Below are 22023 nucleotides of genomic sequence, written 5' to 3'. Positions count from 1 at the left end.
TCTTATGACCTTATGTCTGGTTTGACTACTCTAAAGATATTGAACATAGGTTATTATAAAAGAAAAGTAATACAGAATTTGTATATTAATCAAGACTGAAAGTAGTTACGTTTTATAAAATTAAATGAAGATTCTGTCTTTGTACCTGTAAGTAGCCAATTATGGAATGTTGTACTCTTTGTTCAGAAATTATGGAGTGTATTCCACAGCTTTTTATCCAGTGAATTTGAATACAACATAATTTGCACTCACAAATCTTTTTTCCTTAAACTGTATTAATAATGGAAGTTTTGGAGCTCAGCTTTGGAAGTGTTCTATTGTGTTTTTTTCTGGTCTCTTTTCAAATTTAAAAAAAATTTTAATCTGTTGTATATTTTAGAGTGATGGTAACCACAATAGATGTCACCATAGGCTGGTGAGAATATAATGATGTTTAGAAAATATGTCAAATTTTCACGTATTTTTATCTAACTCAGTCTTTTGAAAAAATTAAGTACAAAAATAGAGGAATAATGGTGTTCCGTAGGTTTGTGCTCCCTTCTCCTGTTTCTCGTTTCTAAGAAAAGGGGTATGAGAGAATTCATAAATGAAAATTAGCATAAGTAATAAGTTTCAGCACCATCAGCCTGACAGCATTTATTTTTTAGATTTTATTTATTGATTTTAAAGAAAGGAGAGAGAGAGAGAGAGAGAGAGAGAGAGAAGACAGGGGAGTGGGAAGTATCAATTCATAGTTGCTTCTCATATGTGCCTTGACCAGGGAAGCCTGGGATTGTGAACCAGTGACTTCAGCATTACAGGTGGACGCTCTGTCTACTGCTCCACCACAGGTCAGGCATCTTGACAGCATTTTTAACTTGTATGGTTCATTCCCGATGAATATAAAACGGAAAAATGATAGCTTTTATCTAACTATAAAAAATTGTTTTCTGTACGTATTTATTTTAACTGTCTTTAAAAGTGATCCAGAGAGACTAAGTCACAGTGTCTAGGGACTGGTTTGCCATGAAGTCCTTATATTTATTTGTAGCTCTGAATTCCCTTTGGTCTAGATATCTCAGTGAGCATTTTCAGAATTTTTATTGAGTTATTTAGTGTTAGGGAATGCCTAAGTTAATTTTTGTATGATTTAAGACATTGCATTTATTTGTATACTTAAGAAAAAATTGAGTAGTAATAAACATCTTGAATACCTCACAATGTTTTTTACCTGGTATAAAAAAGAATGTAAAGATTAGTCAACTATCTATTTACTGTATGGTCCTACTTGATGGACCCTCCCATAGATAGCAACTATAAATGCTGGAAAAATATAAAAAATAACTGCCTCACATCTCAGAAGATAAAGAAAAACAGGGACATTCTGGAGGTTAATTGATACTTGGAAGAAGGGAGTGGCAAACAGTAAATTTTCTCACTTTTATGGCTTTTATCCTGAGAATACCCTACATTTGGCACTATGCACAGAGGCTAATAAAACTCCAAAAGGAAACCCAAAGTCTTTCTGGCCTGAAGTAGAGGACATATTTCAAAGAAACTGAAACTATTGGAAAGTTAGAATTTTAGAAAGGAGAGAGCCAGAGTGGAAAAGCCTTGAAATCTGTGTATAGTTCTACCCAAGTCTGTCTGACCCCTGAAGAACACATGTGCAGGGTGGATTCAGAGCAGCACAACTAAGAATAAAGGGATGGACTGAAATTTGTACAGCACCAAGGAGACAAAGTTTATGCCAGGGGTCCCCAAACTATGGCTCGCGGGCCGCATGCGGCCACCTGAGGCCATTTATCCGCCCCCCGCCGCACTTCCAGAAGGGGCTCTGCTTTCATTCGTGGTCAGTGAGAGAAGCATAGTTCCCATTGAAATATTGGTCAGTTTGTTGATTTAAATGTACTTGTTCTTTATTTTAAATACTGTATTTGTTCCCGTTTTGTTTTTTTACTTTAAAATAAGATATGTGCAGTGTGCATGGGGATTTGTTCATAGTTTTTTTTATATTCTGGCCCTCCAATGGTCTGAGGGACAATGAACTGGCTCCCTGTGTAAAAAGTTTGGGGACCCCTGGTTTACGCTTTGAGTCCAACCAAGTTAATTGCCTACTGAAACAAACAAAAATCAATACTCAAAGAGTATGACAATGTCCATTGTCTCTATGACATAACATTCATAATGTCCAAGATAGAATCCAAAATTACTCCGTATAAGAAAAACCAGAATGGGGGAGTTATTGTTTAAGGCAGCGGTTCTCAACCTGTGGGTCGCGACCCCGGCGGGGGTTGAACGACCAAAACACGGGTCGCAGGTTGAGAACTGCTGGTTTAAGGGGTATAGAGTTTCAGTTTGTAAAGTATACAAATTTTGATGGTAGTGGTTACACAACACAACGAATGTACTGAATGCCACTAATCTGTCCACTTAAAGAAGGTTAAAATGGTTAGTTTTTGTATATTTTACCACAATAAAAAAAGACCAGGAAATGTGATCAAGTTTCAGTGAAAAAAAGACAACAGATAACTGAAACCAACCCTGAGATGACCTAAATGTTGAAATTTGCAGGCAAACATTTTGAAGCAGTTTTTATAATCCTGGTTGGCAATGTAAAGGAAAATATTTACAATGAGTGAAAAAATAAGAGCTTCCAGCAGAGAAATAGAAACTATGAAAAAGAATCTAATGGATATCTAGAACTGAAAAACAGAGTTTGTGAAAATCAACATCTTGTCTAGCTTAAGTATTATATATTATTTAACATTTTAATATTTTTGGGAGGTGCTTCATGTAGTTGTTTTTGTTTAAACTGTATATTATATTAAAACTCTTCAGGCAAACTTCTGTAAACTTTTTAAATTTTATGGCTCTGGTCTCTTTGAGAGGGAAGTTTGTGTTTGGAAAGCAGTTTAACTCTGTGTGATACCTACCATAGAGCTATTTGATGTCAGTTACTGGGAGGAAGGTAGATTGTGTGGCTTCAAATCCTGTTTTGCTGCTTACAAGCTTCATGACTTTGGACAGATCACATAACCTATCCCAGACTTAGTTTCCTCATCTGTAAAATGGGAATTATAACAATATAGACAATTTTTTTAGTGCAACATACATTTTTTTTAAAAATCACTGTGTTGCCTGACCTGTGGTGGTGCAGTGGATAAAGCATTGACCTGAGGTCACCAATTCGAAACCCTAGGCTTGCCTGGTCAAGGCACATATGGGAGTTGATGCTTCCAGCTCCTCCCCACCTTCTCTCTCTCTTCTGGATGAAAATGAATAAATAAAAAATCTTTAAAAAATTATTGTGCTTTATGAAATTGCATAATGAAAACAAAACCTTAGGAATTATTTGAAAAATGAAGCTAGAGATACAACACTTAAGACATTTAATTGGTGACACATTAAAAAGTTGAAAAGAACCTAATAAAATTAGAACAGGCTTACATATGTTAAATGGTTAAGAAATACATAAATCTACCTAGTAGAAGACCTGAGGTTAACTTATGAAATGGGTGTTGGAAAGGTTGTATTTGTGAGTTAAGTAGTGGAAATGGGGTTAATCTGAAATTAGATGTAGAGTTAGACCACTGGATGGGGCCCACAGATGTCTGAGATGGATATGTGTCTTTGTCCCTGCATAGCCCAGGTCAGCTCAGTGCACTTTTCTGCCTTTACCTAGCATTTCCTGCAGATACCATCAAGCCTAAGCAAACACAAGATTCATGTTATGCTCAGATTGTTTTATAATATGTCAACTGAATTGGAACAAATGCACATTTTCCAAACAATCGTTGGAGCAGAACTCACTGTATCTACTTCACAAACTTGTGAGGATTAAATTAGACAATCAGTGTCAAGTGCTAGGATTTCCTGGCACATAATAGTGCTTAGTTCATGTTAGTTACCCCAGTATTCATCAACCGGTTGGCAGACCATCCGCCAGAACTTTTGTGCCAATCGGCAGAAGATTTAACCACCCTGATATGGTATGAAGATTATGGATCCAGTGCTCTTAGTCAAATCCACTTATGCTGAGGGTGATTTTTACCTTACCGGTTCCTTAAATAATTCTGTTTTTACTGATCCCCAACTGTGAAAAGGTTGAAAACCACTGAGTTACCTTACTTTTTCTTGTAACCCTAGTGTAACCCTAGTTTATAATGTTATCCAACTGCTAAGATTTTTCTTAGAGAATGTGATTCTGTGCAGTGAAGAAACTAATTTAGTTTCTGAGAATCTGTTCTCATTAGGAAAATCACCACAATTAAGTCTATGCTAGTAGGGAAAGGGGACTGAAATTCCTTTTTTAATAGTTTATGAAGAAAAATTTGGGAGATGAATATCAAGAGTAGAAAATACTCTCTTAAGGAGAGTAATTTCACTGTATTTGGGGCAGGGGAAGAAAGTCGAAAGACTTTAAAACCAGTTCAAGTTGCTGCAACTCTACAGTTCTTAAGACATAGTATAAAGATTTAGCATGACTTCCTTGAAATAGTATGCTGAGGTCTGTGGCATAAAGCTAGGATTTGATTACATGGACCAATAGCAGTTAAAAATAAATGAATAAAGGGTGCATTTTTTTTTAAACTTCCTTTAATAATGTTCTCTTTTCAATGTAGAGAAAAGTAATATGAGTAAATGTTTTAAAGTAACTCATGTTTTTATTTTTAATTATGAATTAATAATGCAAACCTATAGAAAAGTACAACAAACATAAACAGATAGATTTATATCTACCACTAAGGTTAATTCTGCTTTTTCCAAATTTATTATTTTTTTAAAGAGACTGTAACAGGTAGAGATAAAAGCTCAAGTTTACATTCATACCTTTTCAGTTGGTAGCCACTGTCATATTGGTGATATATTTTAGTCATGCATGTATTATATTTTTATTATGTAGTACTCATAAAATATATATTGTTCTGTGGGTTTTGAGATTTTTCCATAAATAGAGAGTATTTTTCTTTATATATACTTTTATAACTTCTTTTTTCACTTAATACCATGTTTCCAAAAATACTGATGTGTAGATATAGTTTATTTATTTATCTATTTATTTATTTTTAAGATTTTATTTATTTATTTTAGAGAGGGGGGAGAGAGAGAGAGAGAGAGAAAGAGAGAGAGAGAGAGAGAGAGAGAGAGAGAGAGAAAGGTGGGAGGAGCAGGAAGTATCAACTCCCATATGTGCCTTGACCAGGTAAGCCCAGGGTCTTGAACCGGCAATGTCAGTGTTCCAGATCTGCACTTTATCCACTGCGCCACCACAGGTCAGGCTATATATAGTTCATTTATTTTAATTAACTAAGACATTTTCTTTGAGGCAGGTTTCTACTTTTCTGCTGTTAGGAAAGAAAGCGCTTCATTGAGTATCGTTAGCACTTGTATTTTCTTGTGTCACTTTTCAAACTTTTTGATTTTTAGTGAGAAATTCTATAAATCAGACTGATGTTTTGGGGCTTCTTCCTGAAGTTAAAAGCTAGTTCTCTTGCCTTGTGGTCTTGGAGGAATCTATTTCCAACCCCAACCTTTGACATGACTTAGCAATTGGGACTCAGACTTTGTGCAGTGACATCTCTGCCCTTGCTTGGATATGTTTTCTTGGCATTAAGAAACTCAAGTAAATATATAAAGGAAGAATTTACAGAAAACCTTACAAGTTGATAAAAATTTGGCTACTATTAAGTTTATGAAATTTCATCCTACTCACATAAAGAATTTCATTTAGTCATGACATGATAAAATTTATTAGATGAAACATGCATTAGCACTGCTTAGATTTGCATCTTGTGTAGGTTAAGAATTTATTTATTTTTGGTAAGAGAGAGGCAGACAGACAGACAGGAAGGGAGGGATATGAGAAGTACCAAATTCTAGTTGTGGCATTTTAGTTGTTCATTGATCACTTCTCATATGTGCCTTGATCAGTGGACTCCAACCGAGTCCTCTTGCTCAAGGCAACGACCTTGGACTCAAGCCCATGACCTCAGGGTTTTGAATATGGGACCTCAGTGTCCCAGGTCAGTGGTCTATCCGCTGTGCCACCACTGGGTAGGCTGTGTAGGTTAATAATTCCGTGTAACTTTTCCTTCATTTACCCAACAAATTTGCCAGTATTATTCTTTTAAAAATTATTTGTGTGGAACCAGTATTAATCTTCACTATGCTAAATGCTGAATTCTGTGTACTTTTTTATATTCCTTAAACTTACAGTTTAAACTGGTTTTAGGACTTTTTTATTTTATTATTATTATTATGTGAGAGGCGGGAATCAGGGAGGCAGAATATAGACTCCCACATGTACCCCGATCAGGATCCACCTGGCAAGCACTGTACAGAGCAATGCTGTCTACCCATTTCGGGCGGCTGCTCCATTGCTCAGCCACTGAGCTATAGCCGTGCCTGAGGCAAGGCTGTGGAACTCTCTTCAGTGCCCAGGGCCAAATTGCCTTAATGGAGCCATCCCTTGGGGCGGGAGGCAGGGAGGAGGAGAGAAAGACAAGGGGAGGACAAAAGGTACAGCAGTAGATGGTCGCTTGTGCTGAGTGCCCTGACTGGGAATGGAACTCGGGACGTCCACAGGCCGGGCAGACGCTCTGCCGCCCAGCCAGCTGGCCAAGGCCTAGGACTGCATTTTAAAAGAACTTTTTAATTATTTTTTGCTCACATTAAATACTTGAAGAAAGCTATTGTTTGAGCAAATACCAATTTACCACTTGTAAAGATATTTAGGTAAAAATATGTTGCCCATTTAATTGAGAAGTTTTTAAAATAATAAATTTCTTAATATTTATGTAGTGTTTCTTCCAATTCATTTTTCCTATCTCACTGATTTAGAATCAATTTGAAAAGAATGTAATTAATGTAGTCTCTTGTTAGCATTAATTATCAATTGGTACCAGTAATTCCTTAAAATTAAGCAGGAAAATTACTGTGAAATCAAAATTTAATAAATGCCTATATATGAGATATTGAATATTTCTTTGAGGGTACAGTGTATTACTCTCGTATAACTTTACAGCTAAAACCTATTTTATAGTACTATGTAATGTCTGATCAGGTTTTGCAATGAGCCGTTGGTCATATTAAAATGCCATGATTGTTTACTTGCCCGTTGTTTACTTTCTCCATAACTGTTGCTGAGAACAGATAAAATTTAAGTGTGTTGTCTCAATGTCCCATTCAGTTTAGGATTTGTTCCAGATCTCTCATTTGTGATGACATGGTATTGTTAATTGTTATATTAAAATTAGACCTCCATGTGTACTTGTAATGTCTGCAGAGGTGTTATCCAGTGGCATGTGCGACACACTGTAGTGAAGAGATTTCATTTGAGTATGTGAAACATATAAATTGGGGAACTTTGTCTTTAATTTTCTATCTTTTTGAGATGCAACAATAAGTAACTTCTCCCTTTCAGAGCAGCATGCAGGATGCGTGCTGACAAAATGTGGTGTGTGCCCTGACAAGGTAGGGAGGAAAAGCTAAGGCCCTTGCTTTTGTAGTACTGGTTAGTTCAGTGTTTTAAGTGTTTTTTTTTCTGCTTGTTGTGCCATAACCTGTATAAAGCATGAAGCTCCCAGCTGTCAGTGGATGGAGTCGGGAAAACACAGAACGAGGTTTGGTTTGGTGAAGTGTGGACAGCAGATAGAAACAAAACAGCCCTGCTGTAGATCACTGAGGAGAGTGGTCAGAGCACACTCACTACAGTAGCTTTGTCATTTACTGTCTAGCATAAATCTAAAACCTATTTATTTTATTATTTGGCAGTTCTTTTTTATTTTTTTATAAACCCAGCAACAATGAGTTTTTAAAAATTGGAGTGTATGTTTACTGAAGAATAAAGTACTGAGTTTCTTTCTTGATACTTAACATGCACACACTGTTTATCAACATTTACCGTCTACCATGAGAATTATAGTGCTCTCATTGATCACACAACAACCAGAGGTATGCCAGATCTGCTAAAAGTGTATCAGCATCTATTTAAAAAGTTAGGAGCTTTTTGTAAAAGGTTGCATCTCAAGATGATAAATATATACAGGTGCAAAAGATATTTCATATGTCTTTGTGAAATGTGATCTCATTTAGATCAAATAACTTTTAAAAATTAATTTTTTGAATTTTTATTTCAAGTTTTTCATTTGTACACATGAAAAATGAAGCAATGACTGTTATGAATTGGTTCCATTAGCGGAAAAAGGACCTTAAACAATGCTGCTTTTTAAATAGAAAATCAATTAATTCCAAGAATAGTTCGACTTTTTTCACTCAAAGCTTTTGTGCATTTGTTCTGTCAGTGCGGTAAATGGAATCAAAGTGAAGCTTTTAGAAGTTTATTTTGTCAGAGATGCTGTAAATGCAATTGTAGATTTAAAAGCTCAACATGGAAGATAAAATTACTTGTTTTTGCCGAAAGGATGTTGTCATGGTAAAAATAAGTGTTCTTCCATGGACAACAGTGTAGTGGTTGCCGGGGTTGGGGTAGTGGGTGGGGGAGGATAGAGAGAGATCTGGGGGTAAATGGTGATGGCCAGAGACTGGGCTGGTGGCCTTGGTAAGGTGCACAGAGATGTCTTGTAGAATTGTGCACCTGAAACCTGTATAATTTTGTGTCACCCCCATAAATTTAATTAAAAAGGAATAAAAAAAGAATGAAAGAGCAGAAATATTTGGGGAATTGTTTGTGATGCATGCAAATATAATCTTTTTTGTGCTGCCAAGTTGGTATGTATAGAACTATTGAATTATTATGATGAAGTTAATGTTGAGAAAACATCTGCATGACAGCACATACTCTGGTACTCAACTCTCTTTACTACATGTTACCAACTGTATTTTAGAAATGTGATTTTTTGAAAAACTTCTTTGTAAATTGACCTGTTTCCTATACTGGCTTTTGTTGGGTGGGGCTGTGGAAGGAAGTAAAAGAAAGTTTTTACTATATTGGTTAGAATTTTATTCAGAATCATTTGAAAATCTTGAAACTATCAGAACTTTTCACTTTTGCAAATTTTAGCAAATAATTCTTGGAAATAAATCTTGCAAACAGGAATATGTTGAAATTTATAAAAACGAGAACTAAACAAATTAAGTGGTAAGAGCTTAAGATTTATTTTAGACATTCTGTCATTTGCAGTATCTCAGCTATTGTGAAGACTTTTGATGGAACTTCTGTTTTTTATTAGATAAGTTTATATTTGGTATTAAAATGAAATTACACTGGGAAGGCAATTGATTTTGCAGTATCTAAATTTGGTGATTTAAAAGTATAAATAGAATCATTTGAATGTTTTGTCTTATAAAATATTAAAAATGTTTCATTGAATGTAGGGGGAAGTTAAATAGCTGGGCTTGAAATATTTACAAATTTCAACATAAAATTAAGCATTGGGAATATTCTTTATTCAAGAGAATGTTCTCTGCACTTCTCAGACTATTCAGTATAGGTGTTTTCTCTGCTAAAAATATTATGGTTTATAGAGAAGAGGAAATTGAAAATGTCAAAAATGTCATAATTATTGATCACAGAATGCAATTTTAAAGAATGTAGGTAACCTTATTTTTGTTTAAGAAAAAAGAGCATCAAAATAATAAGACCATATAAAAACATGTTCTTCGGAGAAACACCAGTGACTTACCGGTAGATACCGCTAAGAGAGTGATTCAGGTATATGAATGTGCAGTAGATACTTACTCTGCTTATGTTTTTATTCCTCATTGTACATGCGTATGTTTTTATTTTTTGGAAATAATTTTATTTTTGAAAATAGATTTTAATAAAACTATTTTACAAGCCCACCAATAAAACAAGTTTTATAGTCTATAAATACATATTTTTTTAAAGTTATGTAATTTTTCTGTCTCACTCTCAGTAATTGTTTTCTGTTAATGTATTGAAATAGTTTAATTTCCTAAAAATTAATTTCAAGGATCAGAAACATAAGCAAAATGTATCACTCTACTGGATCAAAAAAATATCATTGCAGTAAACATACTTATTTTCTTTCTCTGATGTATTTTGGTTACACATTCTAACTCTTAGGACTATCGAGTAAACCTAGTTATAAATTCTTACTCTGTATTTGAGGAAACTAATGGTTAATTTTCCTAGGTTATACCAGCAAGTCAGTTATACTGTCTAGCATATTTTATACTTCATTTTAAACTGGATTCCTCATTTGGTGAATATTTTGCTAATTCTTTTTAAATGAATCATGGAGTTGTCATCTGTAGTTTAACCAGCATTCTAGTAATTAGTGAATTGCAATTGTTGATAACCAAATTTGGAATAGCTCTATCAACATTTCTCTTGTATTTTTTATAGCTCTACTTTATTAAAACTAGGTTAATACTTTCTAAGTACATTGTTACTGAAAGAAGGTTGCTTTTTATCCAAATCAGTTGTCTCAATCAATTATTGTTAAAATATTTATCACACCATTCTTTTACTTTTACTTATGGTTCTAGAATTGTCTTTGCTCGGAATGATTGGTTGTTGTTTCTGATGTCTATAAAATGTTCTAGTATAGATTTTTATTTTTCCATGAATTATGAATTCTATTTAATTTATAGTTGCAATTATATGTGTGTAACCTTCTAAATTAAAACTATGTTTTTCAACCAAGTAATGAGTTTAAAATATAGAGCTATTTTGTTAACATTTCAGTTTTGCTTTAATATTAAATTCTCTGTATGTTAATGTAGTACATTCAAAAATTCACTTAGGAAATCTTATTACAGTGTAAAAGCTACTATAATAAGTTGTTCCCTTACATAAATAAATAAATGACCAATATTACTAGCGGCTATAAGCAGCATGGGGGAAAAATGGAAGGAGTCTTTTATCCTAGTTTTTAGAGGGCATCAGCAGCTTGCTTTTATGAAAAAGTAACAGCTAAATGCACTGCAAATAATTTGCAGTAATCCAGTTCAGTGATTCATGTGTCTGCTTTAATGGGTCATAATTCAGGGTAAAGGAACTGAGTGCCGTCAGAGTGCAGACACTGCTTATGCCAGGGACAGTATCTCTTCATAAAACACACCTCAGGAGAAGCAGTTTGCCAGCCCCTAATACTCTCTGATGTTTTGATGTCCTGCATATTTTTCTGATTAAGTTTTGAGTGCCATGTTTTTTGTTGTATTTCCACATTCATTATTCTCACGTAGACCCTTCAGCGGGTTTGCCATATATGATTATTTTTTTAATGATGCCTTTCTTTCCACTTCAGCAGTTTAATAATCTAGCACATGGCTGCTTCTCAGTACTCAGCATTCACCTCCCCAGTACTGAAGAGGACATGTGCTTTGGCTTCAAAATTCCATTTGCAGCCTTAGAAATGCATATTCCCTATGGAACAACATTTGTTTGACATAACCATTCATTTTTATTACCTCTTTAAATATGTTTATCCAGAGTTATCAATAATCATAAATAACTATATTCTCATCTTGTTCTGTTTTTTTTCCAACAGACAAAATTGCTTACCCAGTACATATTAAATCTCGGCAAGTATGATCAAAACTACGACATCAGAGACCGTACAAGATTTATTAGGCAGCTTATTGTTCCGAATGAGAAGAGTGGAGCTTTAAGTAAATATGCCAAAAAAATATTCCTAGCACAAAAACCTGCACCACTGCTTGAGTCTCCTTTTAAAGGTATTATTATTGTTAGAATACAACTGCACAATGTGTTACCTAAAAAAGTATAACTGTATTTTATTTCTAATATATTTAAAATTTATCTCTAAGGAAATATAAATGATGATTACATTTATAAATGATTAGTACATATAAATATATATAAGAAAGTGTGCTTTTATTCATTCATCTGTTCTCCAGAGCAAACTATATACTACAGTTTATATTTTTATAATCCTTATTTACCTAAATAATTCCAATCTTCTTATTTAATTTTTATCCCTATTAAGTAGTTTAACTGAGCAATAGAAAAAAGCTGTGTTGTTCTTGCAGATTTTGCCTTTATTTTTATTTTAAATAGATAGCTTTATAATAATTCACCTTGCAAGCTATTAGTTAAATATTCTGTGTAAACTAACATAAACTTTTCTAGAAATAGTTAATTCATTAAAATGGTTTCTTTTTATATTTCAATTTGTTATTCAGGGATGGAAGTTGACTTATTTTTCCCAGCTTTTTAAAAGAGGTAATTAATTGATCAATTTCACAAGTAGCCATTACAGTTAGAATCAGATCATTATATACCTTGGTGTTCACATTGTTTCTATTTAATTGTTGTAAAGTGATAAAAAGCAGTTCAGTTTTTTGTTTTGTAGAAAAACTATTAAAATTCTGGATGTGTTAGTGCCAAGACATGTATATGGATTGTTTAACTGTGCTGTCATTCTTAATATTCACAGTAAAGTAATTTTAGAGAAGCTGCATTTCAGAGGAACACCTCTAAACACACTGACTGATTAGCTTTTTTATTGACCATTATGGGGAAGATTATTGTAATCTATGGACTGAAATCAGTTTTTTGACCTATGAAGAGCTTCCTAGTTTATATTTATTCCTTGACATTTGAGGTAATATGCCAATTACTTTGAGCTCTGATTAGGATTATTTTGTGTTATATACAGCTCATATTGTTTATATTTTCTTCTATTTTAATAGACAGGGATCATTTCCAGCTTGGCACTTTATCTCATATTCTCAACACTAAAGCTTCTGGGTACCTGGAATTATCTGATTGGCCAGAGGTGGCGCCTGACCCATCAGTTCGAAATGTAGAAGTAATAGAGTTGGTAAGTTGACCTTTCTGAAATTAATTTTGTCAAGCAGTAGGGTATTCTAGAATAATGATTGTTTCATATAAAAGTTTTTTTGGGGGGAAGGAGTTGAAATTGAAAATTATTCTTGTATTTCTAAGTGTAATGTGTTAGATACACCTTGCTATTATGAGAATTAGCAAGTGTAGTATTCCTACATCATTGTACATGTGCTGTTCCTTCAAGGAAATAAGGAATTGAATTGTCTGCATTAGTGCTACCTGCATGCGTGGTATTGCATTTGTAACTATGTAGATTTAATTTCTAAGGTATTTAGTTTCATTGGATTGAGATTTTTCTACTTTGATTAGAGATTCATAAGCTTCCTGTCAGTGTTTTTCTAAAATAATTTTTGCTGTACTCTTCCAGAGAAAACATACAAAGTGTTCTGGACTTTCTAATAAACTTGTTTTAAGTGAAGCCTAAACATAAATAGGGAGCATTCTGTACCAAAAATGTCTTAGGAAAAAGTCACAATTTAAATGAATAATATGTTGCTTTCACATGAAAAAGAAACAACTTCTAAATAAATCATGTTTTCCTAGATTTTTAAAAAATGCTGGCTACTAATATAAAATAATTCATTTTTTTCCTAATATCTCTTTCTTACATAAACAAGAAAAATAAAGGGTCTTTAGAGATTTGGTTATATGAAACATATCTAATACTTTTTATTTATTTAATTATTTTGTATTTTTCTGAAGTGAGAAGCTGGGAGGAAGAGAGATAGATTCCCACATGCGCCCAACCAGGATCCACCCGGCACGCCCACCAGGGGGTGGTGTTCTGCTCATCTGGGATGTTGCTCTGTTGCAACTGGCGCCATTCTAGCTCCTAAGGTGGAGGCCATGGAGCTGTCCTCAGTGCCCAGGCCAACTTTGCTCTAGTGGAGCCTTGGCTGCGGGAGGGGAAGAGAGGGATGTAGAGAAAGGAGAGGGGGAAGTGTGGAGAAGCAGATGGGCGCTTCTTCTGTGTGCCCTGGCCGGGAATCGAACCTGGGACTTCCACATGCCAGGATGATGCTCTTCCATTGAGCCAGCCAGCCAGGGTCTATATCTAACACTTTTTAAAGTAGTATAAATAAAAAAGAAAAATTAGGTATTACATTCAGGATGCTTTTTTGGTAGGAAAACTATATTGAACAGGATTCAGATAAACAGTTTTCTTTACCATAATACCTGTGAAGAAAGTCAGTTAACTTTCTTGCTTATTAACTTCTCATACATAATGGAAGAAAATCTTTAGTACTTTAAATAGAATCTCTGTAATGGGCAGAGCCATGTAATTTGATCCATTTGAGAAGTATGTTTCTCCTAATTATTCAGACTTACTCTAGCTTTGGAGTGTGGCCAGAAGTACTAATAAGAGATAATAGCTCCACTTAGCAAACTCAGGTAGTGTACTTTGATAACGTTTTACAAGCATTATCTTGTTTAAATCTCAAAATGATTATAAGTGTTGGTTATTTTCCAATTTTGCAGATAAGAATTCTGAGGTTCAGGTAGCTCAGGTAAATTGTCCGAGTTCAAATTGCTAGTAAGTGATGGCGCTGAGAACCCAGCTCCATCAGAGCCCATTGTTCATGCTCTCACTGCATGTCAGTGTTGTGTGACGTGCAGAGAGGAAGCTTGAGCTTGTTTGTAGATCTTTACTATCCTAAGTACTTAGCATCACCATTCTCATGTGATAAATTATCTCTATTTAGAAATGATTTTTAAAAATGTAGAAGTCATTGTATGTCTATTCCTTCTTGCAATTAAGATTGCTGATTTTCACTCAAATCTTCATACTCTGAAATACTCTTCAAAAAAATTGGCTTGTTTGTGTTGTGTAACTTTTGGTCAAATGCTAGACTACAAAGAGAATGCTGTTATGATTTTTTCCCACATGATTGTTTTTTTTTACTCTCCTAATTTCTTATGCCAGCTTATTGTTTTTATGGTTCCATGCATTTTCATTATTAGGTGCATGTAGGCCAAATAGAGCCATCCTTTTATCCTCTCCTCACTTCCATCTATCCCTCCTCCTTGCTGCTCTATTCTACCAAAAAAATAAAATAAAATAGTTTATCCTCTCAGGAATTGATAACAGTGCTATGCACCTAATTTGATCCCAATAGTATCCTTATTTTGGCTGATAGATTGGTTGGTTGGCTAACTTATTCCATTTTCTTGTACTCTTCAAGCATTAACCTACTACCTTACAGGGACAGTACTTAAATAGCTATAATATTTTCTTATGTTCATTTCATCTGCCCAGTTCAACAGCAACAAATTGATTTCTTTTTCATTTTCCTGACTACATTTAGGAAATTAATAATTGGCCTAAATTATTTATGAAGAATAGTTAGAACTGATGCAATCCAGTTGAAGAAAACTGTTACTGTCCATTGATGCCATGCTGAAAACAGTTTCAATCTATTGGTCTCTGGACATATTGGCTTAAAATTATACTATGAAAGACACAGTTAAATATTAATTAAAATATCAGGTACCACTGTAACAATGCAAAAAGTCTTTCTTGCCTCTTACTCCACCTAACACCCCTTCCAAAGTTGCATCAATATATTGTGTGCACATAATGCACTCTGTTATTCTAGTTTTACTATAAAGTGATCTTACAGGGTTACATTTTATTACTATGAGATATAACAGTAAAAAAAATGGCCTAGGCTTAGATAATCTGATATTTTAATCAAAACAACAGGGAACCTTGTCAGGTTGACACTAGAAATCATTTTGAATTACATACTACCATATCCAGGGTATCAGATATAATGTTTGTTTATATTATGATACCAGTAAGTTTTGAAGATCCATTAGAATTTCTTTGCTTAGTTGTAGAAAATCCTTTTCCCTTCAGTTACAGAAAGACTACCTTTTGCATATCAAGGGTATTTTGCTTTATAAAAACATTTATTATCAATATTTTATCCTTCATAGGAACTTTAAAATGAATACCTAACTATTCTTTCTTCTCTTTTTCCTGTTGTTTCTTTCGCTTAGAATATGACTGTCATAGTCATAAAAGATCACAACAAAAATTAAAATATTTTTATTGTTTAAACCTCTATGAATAGAGAGTTGATAACTATGGCAAGATACTTTGCCTTTTGAGCATTGAAGCCTTATTTTCTTTATTAGTTTTGCCCTGAAAGCCATTGTCTAATTAACTAATTTTTTTTTCTTTAAATTGAAGTGATACACTTTTTACTGGACTTTAGTAAATCATTGTTTTGATTTAAGAAAAGTATAAACTTTAGTGTTTACTAAATATAGGAAAACTTTGTTCATAGAATACTATTATGTTCTTTTTTGGAATACAGACCATTTTAAATTTATATAAAAAACAGCATTGCTGATATTCTCTAAGTATCTTATTCAAATATATTTGAGTAATTTTTACTCATTTTTTTTTATTGTCCAAATACTAATTTTCTAGGTTACTAAAGTTTAACTTTTTTTTCCTTTTTTTTTGGGGGGGGGGCTCGTCCGGGATTAAAGGTTAACTTTTTATGCAACATACCTTAAATTCTTCAGCTCTTTAAGATCAGTGATTTTCAACAGAAATCTGTAAATAAAACAAACCTATCTCATACTTACTTGCGTAAGACCAATTAAAGCAGAATCTTAGGAGGTGAGTCCCAGGCATTAGTTGTTTTTTTTTAATTGGTATTTTTATATTCTTTAAGTCTTTTAAAAAGTATTGTCAGGTGATTCTAACAAGCATCATGTATTCTTAAATAAGAACCTTTGTCATGCTGTAAATTTCTTTATAATGGAAGGTCTACTCTTCAAACTGGCACATAGTAGAAACTCAGTTAAACATTAGAAGTGTGATAAATAAATGAGTCTTAAACTATTTTGACCTTTTAAAAAATATATGTCCCTACCCTTTAAATTATTTTCTTGGTGAATCTAGGTCACAATTATAATAGTAATTATTTTACTTAACACATTGCATTAAAGTCTTTAAAGGGCTATTCTGACATCTGATAATTATTGTGCCAGATATCCATGTACAAAATAGCACCAAATCCCTGCTCTCCAGAAGCAGGCATTCTGGCTTGGTTAGACTGATAATAAAAGTAAATATATAAATTGTATACTGTCTTAGAAAGTAATAAGTACTTTGATGATAAAAAAAAAGATTTGAGCAAAGCATGGGAGTTGGAATTTTAAGTAGAGGATGTGAAGTGCCTGTATACTAAAAACTACAAAGCATTATTAAAAGAGATTGAAAAAGATACAATGAAATGGATAAATATTTCATGATCATGGGTTGGAAGAATCAACATAGTTAAAATGGCCATATTTTCCAAAGTAATATACACATTTAATACAATACCAATGTTTTTTTTATTTTATTTTTTTATTTTTCTGAAGCTGGAAACGGGGAGAGACAGTCAGACAGACTCCCGCATGCGCCCGACTGGGATCCACCCAGCACGCCCACCAGGGGCGACACTCTGCTCACCAGGGGGCGATGCTCTGCCCCTCCGGGGCGTCGCTCTGCTGCAACCAGAGCCACTCTAGCTAGTGCCTGGGGCAGAGGCCAAGGAGCCGTCCCCAGCACCCGGGTCATCTTTGCTCCAATGGAGCCTTGGCTGCGGGAGGGGAAGAGAGAGACAGAGAGGAAGGAGGGGGGCTGGAGAAGCAAATGGGCGCTTCTCCTATGTGTCCTGGCTGGGAATCGAACCCGGGTCCCCCGCATGCCAGGACGATGCTCTACCGCTGAGCCAACCGGCCAGGGCCCCAATGTTATTTTTTAAAGAAATAGAACAAGCCTGGCCTGTGGTGGCGCAGTGGATAAAGCGTCGACCTGGAAATGCTGAGGTCGCCAGTTCGAAACCCTGGGCTTGCCTGGTCAAGGTACATATGGGAGTTGATGCTTCCAGCTCCTCCCCCCTTCTCTCTCTCTCTCTCTCTCTCTCTCCTCTCTAAAAATGAATAAATAAAATAAAAAAAGTAAAGAAATAGAACAAAAATTTACCAGATTGTATGGAATCAAAAATAACTCCAAATAGCCAAAGCAATCCTTAGAAAAAAAGAATGGAGCTGGAGCTATCATACTACCTAATTTCAAATTATACTACAGAGCCATGATAATCAAAACAGCATGGTATTGGCAGAAAAACAGACATACAGACCAATGGAACAGAATTGAGAGCCCAGAAATAAAATCACATATATATGGACAAATCATCTTCGACAAAGGAGCCAAAACACACAATGGAGAAAAGAAAGCCTCTTCAAGAAATGGTGCTGGGAAAACTGGAAAGCCACATGCAAAAGATGAAACTTGACTATAGTTTGTCCTCCTGCACAAAAATTAATTCAAAATAGATCAAAGACCTAAACATAAGATTTGAAACAAATTACATAGAAGAAAACATAGGTCTAAACTGATGGACCTTTGCCGTAGAGAACATTTTATGAATTTGACCCCAAAGGCAGGGGAAGTAAAGGCAAAAATAAGTGAATTGGACAATATCAAACTAAAAAGCTTCTGTAGAACAAAAGAAACCAACACAAAACAAAATGGCAGCCAAACAAATGGTAGATGATATTCACAAACAATAGCTCTGATAAGGGGTTAATATCACAAAGCTCAGAAATAGACAAGCAAACAATCCAATTAAAAAATGGGGAGAGGATCTGAACAGACACTTCTCCCAAGAAGACATACAAATGACCAACAGATAGATGAAAAGATGCTCATCTTCATTAGTTATTAGAGAAATGCAAATTAAAACTACATTGAGATACCACCTCATACCTGTTAGATTGGCTGTTATTAATAAGATAGGTAATAACAAGTGTTGGGGAGGTAGAGAGAAAGGAACCCTCATTCATTCTGGTAGAAATATAAACTGGTACAGCCATTATGGAAGGCGCTATGGTGGTACCTAAAAAAATTAATGTTAGAGTTACCCTGTGACCCAGTAATACCAAAAAAACTCAAAAAAGACACATGCACTCCCATGTTCATTCCAGCATTATTTATGGTGGCCAAGACATGGAAACAACCAGTTTCCTTCGATAGAGGATTGGATAAAGATTTGTTACATATAAACAATGGAATACTACTCAGCAATAAGGAATAATGATACATTGCCATGTACAAAAACATGGATGGACCTTGAGAACATTATACTAAGTGAATTAAGTAAATCAGAAAACACTAAGAATTATCGATATATTAATTCATACATAGGTAGGATAAAACAGACCCATGGACATAGATAAAAGTGGTTACTAGGGCCCTGGCCGGTTGACTCAGTGGTAGAGCGGCGGCCTGGCATGCAGAGGTCCCGGTTCGATTACCGGCCAGGGCACACAGGAGAAGCGCCCATCTGCTTCTCCACCCCTCCCCCTCTCCTTCCTCTCTGTCTCTCTCTTCCCCTCCCGCAGCGAGGCTCCATTGGAGCAAAGATGGCCCGGGCGCTGGGGATGGCTCCTTGGCCTCTGCCCCAGGCGCTAGAGTGGCTCTGGTAGTGGCAGAGCAATGCCCCGGAGGGGCAGAGCTACGCCCCCTGGTGGGCGTGCCGGGTGGATCCCGGTCAGGCGCATGCAGGAGTCTGTCTGACTGTCTCTCCGTTTCCAGCTTCAGAAAAATACAAAAAAAAAAAAAAAAAAAAAGTGGTTACTAGGGGGTGAGGGCTTGGGGTAGGGGAGTAAGGAGGTACAGATATATGGTGATGGAAAATGCTTTCTTTGACTTTAGATGATGGGCAAGCAACAGTTGAAATGCTATAGAAATGTTCACCTGAAACCTATGTATTGTTATCCAAAAAAAAAAAAAAATGAAAAGAAAAAATAAGTGCTGTGATGAAAAAGAAGATTTGAACAAGGCATGGGAGTTGGAATTTTAAGTAGTGTGGTCCTTTCTGAGGTGACATTTGTGCAATGGGAGTTATCTAAAGTAGAGAGGTGGAGGTGGGAACAGCTCGTGGGAAAGCCCCGAAGGTATTTGAAGGAACAGTGAGGAGAGGCTGGAACATAGTGTGCAGGAAGTAGAGCAGCAGCAGGAGGTCCGCTGGTGGGGTTGGCATGGGCTTTCACGGCTGTGTGAACTATTCTAAGGACTTGGGCTTCTTCTCTGAGTGAAATGGGAAGCTGTTGCAGGGTTTCACACCAAACGGGCTTGATCAGACTTTTGGTGTTTTTCTTTTTAAATTTTTTATTTTTCAATTACAGCTGACATTCAATATTATTTTATATTAATTTCAGGTGTACAGCATAGTGGCATACTATTAATAGTAAAAGGTGACTGCATTAAGAAGTACAGAGTGGTAGTGATAAAAATAGTCATGGGATTTCAAATACAGTATAGGGAACATAGATGATAATATAGTTGAATTTATTTAGAGTTTACTAGGATTATTCTAGATGCTGTCTTGAGCAAACTTGAAGAGGAGGTTCTGAGTGGGAATGGAAGTAATATAATCAGTTAGGAGACTTGCAGTAATCCAGAAGACAGAGATGGCTCTGACCAAGGTGGTAAAAGAACATAGTGTCTAGGCTTTCTTGATGGATATGCTTAGGAAATGAGAGAAGCCAAGAATACTCGAGGGTTTAGGCTGTTGAGAAGTTTAGGACTATTTATTGCCTATAAAGAAGTATTTTCATTGTTTTTTCTTGTACCTCAAAACCAAGCTGTGAACTTGCCTGCCTTCCTGCCTCTCTCCCTCCCTTCCTTTTTAAAGTGAGAGGAGGGGAGACAGAGATACAAACTTTCGCATGTGCCCTGACTGAGATCCACCGTGCAACCATCTTGGGCCTAAGCTCAAATCAACCAAGCTAGCCTCCGTGCCTGAGGCCAACACTCTGACCAATTTTACCAATTGAGTTACTGGCTGATGGAGTGGAGAAGAGAGAGAGAAAGGGGACGGGAGAGGGGGGGCGAGAATCAAACCCAGGTTGTTGGCATGTTGGGCTGATGCTCTATCCACTGAGCAAATGGCCAGGGCCAGAACTTGCATTTCTTATTGCTATTATTGTGATTTACTTCTAAGTATCATCTTTCTAGACTTTAGTTTAAATCTTCTGTAGAGAAACAAATACAAAAGTGTTTAAATTTACATGTAAATAAGGTTGTTGATGTAACATGAAATAGACACTGAGAGTTAGTGCTCCTCTATTCAGGAGTAAAGGGGAATCAGCCTTCATTCCAGGACTTGTAACAGTCACCTTCTCTGTTGAGGCCTTAAACTTTCTTCTGGGTTCAGTGTGTTTTGAATGATTAAGTTAGCCAGAATACTGAATCCATCAATGAGAAGAACTCTTTATATTTACATACCTTTTTTTTTTTTTTAAAACAGGCAAAAGAATGGACTCCATCAGGTAAACCAAAGAAAGAGAATCCTGCCAAGAAATTTTATTCCGAATCTGAGGAGGAAGAGGACTCTTCTGATAGCAGTAGTGACAGTGGTGGGCTTTATAATTATTTTTTCAGGAAATATTTAATCAGTTTTTAATTTTCAATTACAGTTGACATACAGTATTATATTAGTTTCAGGTGTACAGCCCAGTGATTAAACATGCTATAACTTACTGACTGATCATCCTTATAAGTCTTATACCCTTCTGACACCATACATATTGACTATTTTTCCTATGTTGTACCTTACCCCCCATGACTATTCTGTAACAACTACTTTGTTCCTCTTAATTTCTTCACCTTTTTTACCTGTCCCCCAAACCTCTCCCATCTGGCAACTGTCACAATGTTTTCTGTATCTATGAGTCTGTTTTAGTTCTGCTTAGTTCATTTATTTTGTTTTTAGATTCAATTGTTGGTAGATATTTACCATATTTTTCACTCCATAAGATGCACCTGACAATAGCACACTTAGGGTTTTAAGGAGGAAAATAAGAAAATAAATATTCTGAACCAAACGGTATGTTAAAATATTTAATAAAATACCTTATTTTTCACTCCATAAGATGCATGGGTATTTTCCCCTCCAGTTTTTTTGGGGGGGAGTCCATCTTATGGAACAAAAATGCAGTATTCCCATTTTATTTTTATACCTTTGATCTTTCTCCCTCTCCTTTTTCTTTCTTCTTTCTTCCTTCTTCCTTCTCTTTTCCTCCTCCTCCTCTTTTCTTCCTTCTCCTTCTCCTCCTCCTCCTCTTCCTCCTCCTCCTCCTCCTCCTCATCCTCCTCCTCTTCCTCCCCCTTCTTTTTCTCCTCCTCCTCCTCCTCCTCCTCCTCCTCCTCCTCCTTCTTCTCCTTCTTT

General features: G+C 35.4%; 1 protein-coding gene across 3 annotated transcripts in view; it reads left to right on the top strand.

The window, feature by feature from the left end:
* AP3B1 (adaptor related protein complex 3 subunit beta 1) overlaps positions 1–22023 on the top strand; it is a 318239-nt gene that overhangs the window by 170445 nt on the left and 125771 nt on the right. For all 3 annotated transcript variants that reach the window (XM_066273625.1, XM_066273623.1, XM_066273626.1), the window contains 3 exons: positions 11460–11646; positions 12625–12755; positions 21103–21211. In XM_066273625.1, coding sequence (XP_066129722.1) covers positions 11460–11646; positions 12625–12755; positions 21103–21211 — 427 coding nt within the window. The remainder of the gene's footprint in view (positions 1–11459; positions 11647–12624; positions 12756–21102; positions 21212–22023) is intronic.

Source organism: Saccopteryx bilineata, chromosome 4, assembly GCF_036850765.1.
Source record: "Saccopteryx bilineata isolate mSacBil1 chromosome 4, mSacBil1_pri_phased_curated, whole genome shotgun sequence".
Classification (NCBI taxonomy): Eukaryota; Metazoa; Chordata; class Mammalia; order Chiroptera; family Emballonuridae; genus Saccopteryx; species Saccopteryx bilineata.
The sequence above is the reverse complement of the archived record's forward strand: the minus strand, read 5'-3'. Positions and strand labels throughout refer to the sequence as shown.